Genomic DNA, 15294 nt, shown 5'->3' with positions numbered 1-15294 from the left:
AACTTTTTTGTTCCACAGCTCTTGGATAAGCACAAGAATACGGAGAGCATGGTAGAGCTTCTGGACTTGTATCAGATGGAGGACGAAGCCTACAGCAGCCTTGCAGAAGCCACAACTGAACTCTATCAGTATTTACTGCAGCCATTCCGAGACATGCGAGAACTTGCTATGCTACGAAGACAGCAGATCAAGGTATTTTTCTTAAAACCTAAAATGTTACCTACCTATTTTGTAGTTCTCAGTCTGGCTGGCTGTGCATTTTAATTATTAGAGGAGCTTTTATAACTGTAGATATCTGGTCTGTTGTTCCCAAAGATGCTAGTTAGGTAGTTTTGTGTTACACAGAGCCTGAATACCTCATTTTAAAACCATCTGCAAAGGTGACTGTGCTGAGTAGGCAGGGTTGAGAGGACATTGTCTAGTCTAGTCCTAGACTTCTTTAGCAGGAGTTTTGGGAACATATGTTTTGGGAGGACCTTTTTAAAAGTTACAAGGCCTTAATGGTAGAGCTTTAAACTTTGTGACATTTGATTTTTGTGTGTAAAGTAATACTACATTTTTTGAGGTGAGTGTTAAGGGTTTGGTTTTATAGCTGACCTCAAATCAATGTTGCTGTTTAATTCACATGAAAATATTGCTGAACTAGAATATTAGATTTTTTTCATAATGAGTTAATTTGGAGCATTATTTAATAAATTTATATGTGAGAAATTACTCATTATTCTGAGAACCTTATGCTTGGGGGCAAGAATGAGTGTATATTTGAAAAAATATAACAAAGTAAAGCATGTCTGTGTGTCTTTTTCCCTTCAATGAATCAACATGGAGCCATACAGACCATCACATAATTGATGTGTTCTCCTTTATTAATAATTTTGAAAAATATGGGCATTTTGGGAAAAAATGGCAGTTTTATCATAAACTTGGCATTTTGGTTAAAGTGAGAAATAGTAACTAAGAATTTTTAGGCACTACAGTTTCCTTCAATTTTTAAAAATGAACTGTAGAATTTTTGCCCACTGAAAACTTGACTGGAAGGCAGGGATGAACTAGAAGACATGGAGGCCCCATCTTCTAAACTGGTTGCAGGGCAGAGCAGACATACTCCATACAGCGGAACATTGACTGTCAGCGTCTAGTGAATTTTTGCTTTCATATTAATTATTAATAATTCATGATTTGTATAGGAGAAGGAAATGGCAACCTACCCCAGTACTCTTGCCGGGAAAATCCTGTGGACAGAGGGGCCTGGTGGGCTGCAGTACATGGGATCACTAAGAGTCAGACACGACTGAGCAACTTCACTTTCACTTTTTACTTTCATGCATTGGAGAAGGAACTGGCAACCCACTCCAGTGTTCTTCCCTGGAGAATCCCAGGGACAGAGGAGCCTGGTGGGCTGCCATCTATGGGGTCGGACAGAGTCGGACACGACTGAAGTGACTTAGCAGCAGCATAATTTATATTGAGTATTAACATTAGCAAATTGATTGAACCGCCATGTCAGACTCTGTTGTCCACTAGCATCACTTACTACTGCATTTTTTTCTCCTGGGAAGCAGAATATATGTGAGGAGGAACAGACAATTTTTTTAACAGACAATATTTTTTAAACTGATAATATTTTCAGAGGTAAAAATGGTTATTTTACTTCATTGGTCCTCTAATGATGTATAATGATGAGCTAGAAAGAGAACAGGAACAAATTTGTGCCAAAAATTCAACTACTTAGACACAATAATGGACACGTTTCTTATAGAAATACAAATTGTCAAAATAGGTTCAAAGGAAAATAGAGAAAATTTGGTGGCTCGATATTAACAAAGTTGAATTCATAATTTAAAACCCTGAGGTAAGCATTATCCAGATCAAATGACATTACAGAGAAAAAGAAAACTACAAATGAATATCCCTTATGAATGTAGATGTAATAATCCTTAATGTAATATTGAAAAATAGGATTCAGTAATATACCATGACCAGGGTTTATCTCAGAAAGACAAGATTGGTTTAACATTACAAAAAGTAATCAATGTAACTCACAATATTATCAGTAAAGGAAAAAAAATCAGTGTCTCTGGGTGCATAAATGCATTTGATAAAGTTCATTGCCCATCCATGGTAAAATGTCAGCAAAGCAGGCAGAGAAGGGAACTTCCTTGACCTGAGAAGAGTGAAAGTGTTAGTCGCCCAGGCGTGTCAGACTCTGCAGCCCCAGGGACTGCAGCCCGCCAGGCTCCTCTGTCCATGGGATTCCCCAGGCAAGAGTACTGCAGTGGGTAGCCATTCCCTCCTCCAGGGGATGGATCTTCCTGACCAGGGCATCAAGTTTGGGTCTCTTGCATTGCAGGCAGATTGTTTACTGTCTGAGCCACCAGGGAAGCCCATCCTTGACCTGATAAAGGGTATTATGTAGAGCTCATTTAACATCATATGTGATGATGAATGATTGAATTCTTCCTCCACTAAGATTGGTAACTAAACAAAACTGTCTGCTCTCACAACTTTTATTCACTATTTCTCTGGCATTAGGGGAAAAAGTAAAGCTTTTTGTAATTCATAGATTATGTGATCACACATGTGAAAAATAAGAATCTAAAAAAGCTACTGGAAATAATCTGTAAGTTTAGTTACAAGGTCAGTACTTAGAAATACAGTTGTATTTTCTGTCTTCCAGAAATGAAACTGAAATAGACATTTTAAAAAATGCTTGAAATGTTTAAAGATAAATTTTATAAAATCTATTAAAGGACTGTATACTGAAAAATTATAAAATTTTGCTGAGAGAAATTAAAGCATACGTAAATAAATGGGAGATAGACCATGGTAATAGATTGGAAGAAAATCTATTAAAATAGTCAATAATGTTCACATGTCAGCTCTCAGTGGATCTGTAGATGCAAATTAAAATTCCAGTAGGATGGAATTTAAAATAGACCTGTGGCTACATATTCAATTAGTTTTTCACAAAGGTACCAAGGCAGTTCAGTAGGGGGAAAGAATAGTCTTATCAACAAGTGCTGCCAGAAGTGGATATCTATATAGAAAAAATGAACGCTAGTCTTCCTTATGTTACACCATACACAAAAATTAATTTGAGTACATCTTAGACCAGAACATAAAACTTATAGTATAAAACTTTTATAAGCAAACTGCAAAAGGTTTTACAGTCTTTGGGAAGGAAAGGCAAATGTTTTTTTAGATACAATGCAGAAAACTTGGGCCAAAAACTAATAAAAAGAATGATAAATTGGACTTCACTAAAATTAAATATTTTGCTATTTGAAAGATTAAGGAAATGAGAAGGCAGGCCATACACTTGAGACAAAATAACTTGTAATATCAATATATCTGAGAAAGGAACTGTGCAACTCAGTAAGATAAAACCCCCAAATTTTCAGTATGAGCTAAATATTTAAAAGGACACAAAGATATGGCCAATAATCACATGCAGAGATGTCCCACATACTCACCTAGGAAATACAGATCAATACCAGAGTGCAACACTGTACACACTCAGCTAGGAAATAGAGATCAATACCAGAATGTGACACTGTACACACTCAGCTAGGAAATAGAGATCGATACCAGAGTGCAGCACTGTACACACTCACCTAGGAAATAACAGATTGATGCCAGAGTGTGACACTGTACACACTCAGCTAGGAAACAGATATTGATACCAGAGTGCAGCACTGTACACACTCACCTAGGAAATAACAGATTGATGCCAGAATGTGACACTGTACACACTCACCTAAGAGATACAGATCGATACCAGAGTGTGACACTGTTACACACTGATTATTCAAGTGAGTGAAATGGAAATATTTTGGCCCTCCCAAATGGTAGTGAGGATGTAGAGTAACTGGAATATTCATACACTGCTAATAGGATTTTAAAGTGGTACAGCCACTTGGGAAAACAGCTTGACAATTTCTTCAAAAATTAAACGTATACAGTTGATCTTTGAACAACCCTTGGGTGTGGTTCCAGTACCTGCCATTTATACCAGAATTCTCAGATGTTTAATGGCAAAAAAGCTTTCCAGATTCATGGTTCCCCATCTGTGGATTCAACAACAGCAGATTTTAGAGCACTGTAGTATTTGTTGGGTAAAAAATCTGCATAGAAATGGACTCATGCAGTTCAAACCTATGTTGTTCAAGAGTCAACTGTACATATCTTACAACTCAGCTGTTTGTCTCCTAGTTACCTATACAAGAGAAATGAAAACATCTGTTCACAAAAGGAAAAACTTGCCAGTGTTTGTGCCAACTGGATTCCTGGTAGCCCCAAACTGGAACAGCTCAAATAACCATCAATAGGTGGATGAGTAAATAAAATGCGGTATTTCCATGTGATAGAATAATATTCGACAATGCAAAAGGTGGTCTTCCCTGGTGGCTCAGTGGTAAACAATCCCACCTGTCAATGCAGGTTAAATCCCTGGGTCTGGAAGGTCACCTGGAGAAGGAAATGGCAACCCACTCCAGTATTCTTACCTGGAAAATTCCATGGACAGAGGAGCCTGGCGGGTTACAGTTCATGGGTTTGCAGAGTCAGACATGACTTAACAACTAAGCAACAACACAAGACACAGCAACATAGACACACCTCAAAGTCATGCTAAGTTGAAGAAGCCAGATACAAGAGAATATACACTGTGTGAAGGGGTGGATGGCAAAGTGGTATCGGAATATTTTGGAGGTGACAGAAATGTTTTATGTCATGATAGTAGTGGTTGTTTCTTGGGTTTATGGCAATCAAAACTCATCAAGTCACATACTTTAGACAGATTGATACACTTGATTATATGTAAATTAATTAAATCCCAATTAAACAGCTTACAAAAAGTTGTGCTGAGCGAAAGATGCCAGACATAGAGTATAAACTATGCCTCCATTTACATGGAATTCTAGAAAATTGTTCTGAAGAGTTGTTGCCTGTGGTGAGGCTGGGGAGATTCTCTGAGAGGAAGCAGATGTAACAGAATCCTTTGGAGAGATTGATGTGTTTTAAATCTTGATTATGGTGGCTGTTAACATGGGTATAAAACTTTGTCAAAATTTATGTTTAAAACATGGGTACATTTTGTTGTATATAAATTATAACTCAGGTGATTTTTTAAAAGAGAAATGAGCAAAATATACAAGTTTATATAGAGACACAAAATGAGGTGATCAACATAGCCTGAAGACATATGGTAAAAGAGGGATTAGTGAGCTTCACTATTGAAGAATAAGAATTCAGTAGGAAGTGAGTACATATGTTTGTATTAGAGATTGGAATTGAGAATATTCCATATATATAAGAATAGGAATGGTATAATAAACAGGCATAGTACTTGGGTTTTTAGACACAGTAAATTATTCAAACCTTATTGAATCACCAACCCAGCACCATGTGTGGAGGCCAATAAGTGGCATGGCTGGGACTGAAACACATTTGACTGCAAAGCCTGTTCTATTAGTTTTTCCACAGGGTATGAATTGTTTGGTATGCCTCAGGTCTAAGGATTTGTAGGGGAGAAGGTATGGTCAAGACCTAGAAAGCTGTATCATCCTATGGAGTTTGACCTTTATTCTTTAGCCTCATCCCTTTCAGACGCTCCCAGACTTTAATGTACTGGTTCTTTAACATGTGAAAAATGTGACCCCCAGACAGGGAGTATCAGTATCACTTCGAACCTTGTTAGAAATACAGATTCTTGGGCCTTACCTCAGATACCCTTAACTGAAACTCTAGGGAAAAGCTCAGCCATCTTTGTTTTAGCAGGTCTTCCTGGTAAGTATGACACACTGTAAAGTCGAGAACCACATGTCCAATAAAATCTGCAACGGCTAAGGTATGGAGCACACTAAATTCTAAGATACATTCACTTTGGGCCTCAGTTTTCTTATCCATAAAACGAAAATTAGACTAGGTGATTCTTGAGGCGTTCCCTGGTGGTCCAGCGACTAGCGCTTTTCACTGCTGGGGGCCAGGGTTTGATCCCTGGCTGGGGAGCTAAGATCACACAGCCATACAGCATGCCCCCCTCCAAAACAAAAAGAGAGAAGCTTAAATAACCAAGTAAAAGTAAATAAATTAGATGATCCTCTCTAGATTTTTAAACCCAGTGTCTTGATGAGTCACAGTGAGTTCACCTGCTGATAGTCTTCCTGGATTAACCATAAGCATTTCAAACACATTGTCCACTTATTTTTAATAACTTGCTAAAAGTACGTAAGTACTCGAAGGCACCCTCAGCTTTTCCCTCCCCTTTGCATCCAGTCATATCATTTTGCAGTTTGACTATTTTCTGGTTGTAATTTGAATATACTCCTCTTCCTCCACCCTTCCCCTCCCCCAGGGAAATCTGTAGGTGTCTTTGTGTGAAATAGAAAAAGACACCCATCTCTGCACTATTCCAGCAGACAAGTGGGCATGTGCAGCAGTACAGATGGCTTGGCCAACCTCCTGGTTTTGTGCAGTGTGCAATTTTTACATCATTGGACGACTGTATACTCTACTGTGTACATTGTGAAATATATATTGCTTGTTGTTTTTGTTGTTTAGTTGGTAAGTTGTGTCCAACTCTGTGACCCCATGGAACCCCTTTGGAGCCCACCAGAATCTGTCCATGGGATTCTCAGGCAAGAATACTGGAGTAGGTTGCCATTTCTTCTCCAGGGTATCTTCCCAACCCAGGGATCGAACCCACATCTCCTGCTTGTCAGGAGGGTTCCTTACCACTGAGCCACCTGGGAATCCCCACTCTGCATTATATGCATGCACTCTACATATAGTGCTTAACACTGTACATTAAGATACTTATCTCTCACCCAAACTCTTTATTGATTTCCTTGTCTTTAGATACCTTTTTCCTTCAAAAATGCATCATTTCATACTCTTTCCTGAGGATATTACATTTAACATTTACTGTGAATGTAAAAATGCATGAAATACATGATGCCGAATCTAATTATGTCATCCTGTTAGTCAAGAGTCATATAACTCCTGGACCTGGAAAATTCGCATTAAGATCACCGCTACATCAGTATATTCACAAATTTATCTTTGCATTTGTTTTACCCAAGAATCAGAGTGCTTTTTTAAAAATTACTGTCTCAACAATAGAAGTAACACTTAATCGTCTCATATAAAACCCAGTATCCAAGCTAGTGCTGTACTTTATAATAAGTAATTCCTTGCTAAGAAATCTGTGTTTATAAACTAGTCTCACTATCCTAGCTACCTAAACGGACACATACTTTTTTCCATGTTAAAAACAGACACTGTTTTCTTTCTGGCACTGAAATTGACAACAGAGGAGTCACTGTTTTTAGCACATGACCCAGCTGACCAGTGCTGTACATCTTCAGATTCTCCAAGTTAGGAAAAGAACTCAGTATCCTAGCTTAACGTCTTTGGTACAATAAACTATAATCACATTTTTAAACAGTAGGCTGTAGCATTAGCTACTGAGTTTTAGGAGTCAGTTGAAAACACAGCATTTAAAAAGCATAGCATGTTCTTCTGTGTATTTGGGTATATATGTGCGATGAAGGTAAAGATAATCCAGCAACAAAGTACAAGTTATCTCCAAATACCAGATTTTTTATATTTTTTTAATTCTCATTTCTGTACAGTGTTTAACTATGCAAGTGAAAGTTTCTATCTTCATGATCTGAGTTAAGATTTTTGAATTATGAGCACTGCTCATTCTGTTTATTACATTTTCTGTTCTGTAGTTGGGTTTGTTGGGATCTAACTGGAAGATCAAACCAGTTATTTCAACAGAGAACCATATGTATGGTTCTACAGAGAACCATAAGGCAGCTCTCAGGTACCAGAGTTAATTGCAGAAACGGCCCCACTCTTAGGATTGGGGGTTACAAAGGGAAAAGGTGAAGGATAGGCCCTATGAAGCTGACCTTTGAGGAAGAAGACACTGCTGTTTGAGAGAACCAGATCCCTGGGGATAAAGCACTAACGTGCTGCTTTGTCTTGGGCACACACAATGAGGCCAGTTCTGCAGAGCTTAAAAAACTGCAGACTCGTTTCTTTTAACTTCTTGAAGAAGGTACTAGATGCTGAGATTAAAAAGCGAGACTGGAATGATGATCACAGAAACAGCGAACAGGAAAGTCAAGTGACACAGATAGGAAGATGCAAGGTGTCTCTTTCCTTCAACTCTGAAATCTCCTCCAGCCCTTCCTCCTGGCAAAGGCTAAATGTAGTTTTCAGAGCTCGATTCCTAGCATCACAAGGCAAAGGGTTGAACTTGGAGGTGATAGAATCTAAATACATTTTGACTTTCAAAGTCAGGGAAAAACTGTAGCTAACCTAAATTATAGTCTTAGGTATAATAAACAGATGGAGTTTAGTCATGTCATTGAAAGGGACTTCTGTCATAACATGCTGAATAGGAATTTAAGTTATGCTGCAGTGATCAATTTATTAAATCTTTTTTTCATATTTGTGAATCTTTTGCTTTTTAACTTGTTTTAAATTGCAACAAATGAAAGCACAAAACGGTAATGGTTTTATTACAGAAGACAAGTTTTCTAGAATCTTAAATGCAAACAAGTCTAAATATGCCACGTACTGCTGAGAATGCCACAGTGGTTTCCAGTTGCTTGTCATGTGCAGTACAAGCTCCACAGCCTCCTCATGGTGATCATAGCCTATTTGTCTCGTCTTATCTTCCTCTACCTTCATCTGTTTTACCTGAACTCCAGGTAGGCTGGACTGCTCTCTGTCCTTTACCATACACTGAACTTAACTTGCCTCAAGGCTTTGCTGAGGTTAATTCTTATCTACAGCACACATTTTGGGTGATTCTCTTTTCCCATATCCTCCCCAGGTAACTGTCAAAATCATACCCCTCCTTTAAATCCCTCTGCAATTTATGGACTTCAGTAAAGTTTGTTTGTCCTGATCTAAACAGCTAAATGTGTTCAAAGATTATGGTATCATAAATTACTTTTCAGAAAAGGTTTTAGTCAATTTATAGTTCCACCAGCAGTATATTATGTGTGTCTTGTCTCACTGTAACCTCACTAACCCTAGTTATTCTTGTTTTTAATTTTTGCTTAAGAAATTTAAATTCTTGCTTAGTAATTTTTCTAAATGGTTTGTCATCCTACCATCTAAAAACAATCAGAAGGTTGTGTGTTCATGTCACGTTGGGGTCAGAGTGGCTCTTTTTAGGGGGTTCCCTGGTGGCTCAGATGGTAAAGCACCTGTCTGCAATGCAGGAGACCCAGGTTCGATCCCTGGCTTGGGAAGATCCCCTGGAGAAGGAAATGGCAGCCCACTCCAGTGTTCTTCCCTGGAAAATCCCATGGAGAGAGGAGCCTGGTGGGCCACAGTTTGTGGGGTTGCAAAGAGTTGGACACAACTGAGCGACTCCACTTTCTTTTCATCTAAAAACAGCTGTTTTGTCCTCTTCCTCCCCTCTTCTCTACCAGTTTACGTTTAACTGGGTTCTTTCTTTTCTACTTTTTATTTATATTAGAGTATAGTTGCTTTACAGAGTTGTGTTACTCTCAGGTGTACAGCAAAGTGATTCAGTTGTACACGATACATATATCTGTTCTTTCTCAGAATCTTTTCATAACTGGATTCTTTATTCACAGGAGAAAACATAGGTTCTCCCTCTAACCTGCTCCATGGCCTTCCATTAAAGTATAGTGCCTACCCTTCTCCTATTCACTTACACAGATTTCTGAAAAGAGAGTATTTACACATGTTTCTATATTTCTGTCCTCCTTAAAAACATGTATGGAAGTGGATTTTTATTCACTCTTTCAGGAAATATTTTAGATTACCTAGTTCATGCCAGGCAGCGTACTAGTGAAGAGCAAGCAAGCAGAGATACTGTGCCGCCTTTCCCTCACAGAACATTCAGAGTGGGAAGCAGGTGATATAAACTAACATATGAGTGTGATAAGAGGTAAGAGCCAATCTGATCACAGGGACCACAGCCTTGTCTAACTCAATGAAACTAAGCCATGCTGTGTGGGACCGCCTAAGATGGGAGGGTCATGGTGGAGAGGTCTGACAGAATGTGGTCCACTGGAGAAGGGAATGGCAAACCACTTCAGTATTCTTGCCTTGAGAACCCCATGAACAGCATGAAAAGGCAAAATGATAGGATACTGAAAGAGGAACTCTCCAGGTCGGTAGGAGCCCAATATGCTGCTGGAGATCAGTAGAAAAATAACTCCAGAAAGAATGAAGGGATGAAGCCAAAGCAAAAACAATACCCAGCTGTGGATGTGACTGGTGATAGAAGCAAGGTCTGATGCTGTGAAGAGCAATATTGCATAGGAACCTGGAATGTGTCAGGTCCGTGAATCAAGGCAAATTGGAAGTGGTCAAACAGGAGATGGCAAGAGTGAACGTCGACATTCTAGGAATCAGCGAACTAAAATGGACTGGAATGGGTGAATTTAACTCAGATGACCATTAAATCTACAACTGTGGGCAAGAATCCCTTAGAAGAAATGGAGTAGCCATCATGGTCAACAAAAGAGTCTGAAATGCAGCACTTGGATGCAATCTCAAAAACGACAGAATGATCTCTGTTCGTTTCCAAGGCAAACCATTCAATATCACGGTAATTGAAGCCTATGCCCCAACCAGTAATGCTGAAGAAGCTGAAGTTGAATGGTTCTATGAAGATCTACAAAACCGTTTAGAATTAACACCCAAAAAGATGTCCTTTTCCTTATAGGGGACTGGAATGCGAAAGTAGGAAGTCAAGAGATACCTGGAGTAACAGGAAAATTTGGCCTTGGAGTATGGAATGAAGCAGGGAAAAGGCTAATAGAGTTTTGCCGAGAGAACGCACTGGTCATAGCAAACACCCTCTTCCAACAACACAAGAGAAGACTACACATGGACATCACCAGATGGTCAACACCGAAATCAGATTGATTATATTCTTGCAGCCAAAGATGGAGAAGCTCTATACAGTCAACAAAAACAAGACCGGGAGCTGACTGTGGCTCAGATCATGAACTCCTTATTGCCAAATTCAGACTTATATGACCTTATGATTATACAGTGGACGTGAGAAATAGATTTAAGGGACTAGATCTGATAGAGTGCCTGATGAACTATGGATGGAGGTTCGTGACATTGTACAGGAAACAGGGATCAAAACCATCCCCATGGAAAAGAAATGCAAAAAAGCAAAACGGCTGTCTGAGAGGCCTTACAAATAGCTGTGAAAAGAAGAGAAGTGAAAGCAAAGGAGAAAAGGAAAGGTATAAGCATCTGAATGCAGAGTTCCAAAGAAGAGCAAGGAGAGATAAGAAAGCCTTCCTCAGCGATCAGTGCAAAGAAATAAACGAAAACAACAGAATGGGAAAGACTAGAGGTCTCTTCAAGAAAATTAGAGATACCAAGGGAACATTTCATGCAAAGATGAGCTTGATAAAGGACAGAAATGCTGTGGACCTAACAGAAGCAGAAGATATTAAGAAGAGGTGGCAAGAATACACAGAAGAACTGTACAAAAAAGAGCTTCATGACCCAGATAATCACGATGGTGTGACCACTCACCTAGAGCCAGACATCCTGGAATGTGAAGTCAAGTGGGCCTTAGAAAGCATCACTACGAACAAAGCTAGTGGAGGTGATGGAATTCCAGTGGAGCTATTTCAAATCCTGAAAGATGATGCTGTGAAAGTATAGCACTCAAGATGCCAGCAAATTTGGAAAACTCAGCAGTGGCCACAGGACCGGAAAAGGTCAGTTTTCATTCCAGTCCCAAAGAAAGGCAATGCCAAAGAATGCTCAAACTACCACACAATTGCACTCATCTCTCACGCTAGTAAAGTAATGCTCAAAATTCTCCAAGCCAGGCTTCAGCAATATGTGAACCATGAACTTCCAGATGTTCAAGCTGGTTTTAGAAAAGGCAGAGGAACCAGAGATCAAATTGCCAACATCTGCTAGATCATCAAAAAAGCAAGAGAGTTCCAGAAAAAGATGTATTTCTGCTTTATTGACTACACCAAAGCCTTTGACTGTGTGCATCACAAGAAACTGTGGAAAATTCTAAAAGAGATGGGAATACCAGACCACCTGACTTGCCTCTTGAGAAACCTATATGCAGGTCAGGAAGCACCAGTTAGAACTGGACATGGAACAACAGACTGGTTCCAAATAGGAAAAGGAGTACGTCAAGGCTGTATATTGTCACCCTGCTTATTTAACTTATATTCAGAGTACATCATGAGAAATGCTGGGCTGGATGAAGCACAAGCTGGAATCAAGATTGCTGGGAGAAATATCAATAACCTCAGATATGTAGATGACCCCACCCTTATGGCAGAAAGTGAAAAGGAACTAAAAAGCGTCTTGATGAAAGTGAAAGAGGAGAGTGAAAAAGTTGGCTTAAAGCTCAACATTCAGAAAACGAAGATCATGGCATCTGGTCCCATCACTTCATGGGAAATAAATGGGGAAACAGTAAAACAGTGTCAGACTTTATTTTTGAGGGGCTCCAAAATCACTGCAGATGGTGATTGCAGCCATGAAATTAAAAGACGCTTACTCCTTGGAAGGAAAGTTATGACCAACCTAGAGAGCATATTGAAAAGCAGAGATACTACTTTGCCAACAAAGGTCCGTCTAGTTGAAGCAATGGTTTTTCCAGTGGTCATGTATGGACGTGAGAGTTGGACTGTGCAGAAAGCTGAGCACCGAAGAATTGATGCTTTTGAACTGTGGTGTTGGAGAATACTCTTGAGAGTCCCTTGGACTGCAAGGAAATCCAACCAGTCCATTCTAAAGGAGATCAGTCCTGGGTGTTCATTGGAAGGACTGATGCTGAAGCAACACTCCAATAGTTGGGCCAGCTCATGCGAAGAGTTGATTTATTGGAAAAGACCCTGATGCTGAGAGGGATTGGGGGCAGGAGGAGAAGGGACGACAGAGAATGAGATGGCTGGATGGCATCACTGACTCGATGGACGTGAGTCTGAGTGAACTCCAGGAGTTGGTGATGGACAGGGAGGCCTGGTGTGCTGTGATTCATGGGGTGCCAAAGAGTCGGACACGACTGAGCAACTGAACTGAACTGAAGAGGTAAAAAGGAAAATTTGTTACACCGAAGAGCTTATACCAGCTATAACATTGAGTCAGGGAAGACATCCATGAAGCAGTAATTGAACTGAGATCTGAAGATATGGTGGGAATTAATAGGCAGAAGGAGTTTGCCTGTACTCCAGAGCTGTTGTTGCCAAGTTCATGCTGTTAGGTCCATGAATACTGGTGGTGTATCTACTTGACCCCTAAGCAGTGCCTGATAGAGTTGATTTCTCCTCCATTGACTCTTCCTACTTACGTGATTGTGATTCCTTACATGAACTGATTCACTCTTACTGCTTTAAGTGTCTTCTACTGTGTCAAGGGTGTGTGTATGCTAAGTTGCTTCAGTTGTGTCCGACTCTTTGTGACCCCAGGGACTGTAGCCCTTCAGGCTCTTCTGTCCATGGGATTCTCCAGGTGAGAATACTGGACTGGGTTGCCATGCCCTCCTCCAGGGGATCTTCCCAACCCAAGGATCAAACCCACAATTCTTATGCCCCCTGTGTTGGCAGGTGGGTATTTTACCACTGGCGCCACCTAGCACGCCCAGGTGTCAAGGGTACCCAAGCTTATATCTCTGAACATGACCTGCAAAGTTAAACTTAACATAGGTAAAATGAAATTCTTGGCAATTTCATGTACGTATTTTTTCTCGGTAGCCCTGGAATCATTTTTTTCCCTCTATTTGGAAGACTGTTTCTTTAAGGAGCAGTATATTGTTGCTTCGAGACTAAACCAAATCTTATAGACTGTTCTTTTGATTTCTGTTCCTTTAGTTGTACTGTTTAAAGAGTATGACCCTCATTATTTCTACTTTAGAAATTTGCTTGATCAGTTTTTTTTTTTAAAGTGTGCCAGGGATGGGCTAACATTTTTCACTATAAAGGTTTTCCCGATCGTCCTAATATTGGTGTTACTAACTTAACTGCCCAATTTTCAATCTCTTTCTCGGTATGTGGTAAAACAGTACAGAGTATACAGAGGGTCTGTGGCTATGCTTCCTGAACTGTACCTTTAATCCATGTTACCATACCTGTGTAGTGCTTTTCTGTACTTTGATATTGATATTGTTACTTCTGTGACATTCACCTGGCATATCTCTGCCCATTATCTGATTTTCAACTTTTCCTTTGTGCTTTCATTTTAGCTGTGGCTCTTATAAATAATATGTAGCCAGTTTTTCTCTGTTACTTATTTATTCCAGAGGCCTTCAGGAGGCAGATAGGCTTATTGTTTATATACTGTCAACCTTATTTATGTTGATGATTAAATAAGCACTTAATTGGCCCAAATAATTCTTAACCTAAAAATATAATTATCATAAAAGAGGAAATAATTTTTCAGCACCCCAAAATAATTAGTCAAACATTTTGTTCTATGTTCTTCATTTATATATATATATATATATATAGAAGAGAGAAGGATGAAGAATCCAGTAGAGGAGAAAAGGGAAACAGGTTTCTGTATTAACTGTCTTCAACATTATTGTTAATTTAATTGTTTTGTAAATTGATAGCATTTCCTCAAGAGCAGAGAAAAGTAAATATTCTTTTAGTACCAAGAGTGCCTGACACACAAACGTTCAGTAGATGTTTAAGGAATGAATAAGAGAAAGAAATGATTTTTTCAGTTTTTCTTTTTTCTCTCTAAAGATTTCTATGGAAAATGACTACCTGGGCCCCCGAAGAATTGAAAGTCTACAGAAAGAGGATGCTGACTGGCAGCGGAAAGCCCACATGGCCGTGCTGTCCATTCAAGATCTTACCGTCAAATACTTTGAAATAACAGCTAAAGCTCAAAAAGGTGAGTTTCCCAGTAAAGTTATCCTTGTTAGGTATTTTTAAAAGTGAGTGGAGGTTTTTTTCCTTAATGAGTGGTTTAAATATTTTGTGTTCACAATAGTTATAGAAAAGAATATAAAGACCATTCAATTCTAGCAGTTAAAGAAGACCACTATTAACAAGTTAAGGTATATCCTTTCAGTCTTTTTCTAAGCATTATGTGTTAACATATACTCACCTTTAAAATAATTAAAAATAATGGGTATTCGTATAGCAGATTTCAATTGTGACAATAAATGTTTGCAGTTACAGAGTTCACAGCTTAAAGGCAGAATTCCCAAGAAGACTGCCTTCCCTTCAGACACTACTTGCAAATTTGGGGTGTCCACAGGCCATCTGTACTTCTAAACAGCAGGCTACA

The 15294-nt window shown here is 39.2% G+C and overlaps 1 protein-coding gene and 1 non-coding gene across 2 annotated transcripts in view; both read left to right on the top strand.

The window, feature by feature from the left end:
• The window catches only part of JMY (junction mediating and regulatory protein, p53 cofactor), a 64586-nt gene that overhangs the window by 26477 nt on the left and 22815 nt on the right, over positions 1 to 15294 (top strand). Inside the window, exons 2-3 of the mRNA XM_068966482.1 lie at positions 19 to 192; positions 14745 to 14895. Of these exons, the coding sequence (XP_068822583.1) occupies positions 19 to 192; positions 14745 to 14895 (325 nt within the window). The remainder of the gene's footprint in view (positions 1 to 18; positions 193 to 14744; positions 14896 to 15294) is intronic.
• TRNAC-GCA (transfer RNA cysteine (anticodon GCA)) lies at positions 9204 to 9275 on the top strand. The gene has a single exon. It is a non-coding gene; the product is annotated as a tRNA-Cys (tRNA).

The sequence above is a fragment of the Capricornis sumatraensis genome, chromosome 2, assembly GCF_032405125.1.
Source record: "Capricornis sumatraensis isolate serow.1 chromosome 2, serow.2, whole genome shotgun sequence".
Classification (NCBI taxonomy): domain Eukaryota; kingdom Metazoa; phylum Chordata; class Mammalia; order Artiodactyla; family Bovidae; genus Capricornis; species Capricornis sumatraensis.
The sequence above is the reverse complement of the archived record's forward strand: the minus strand, read 5'-3'. Positions and strand labels throughout refer to the sequence as shown.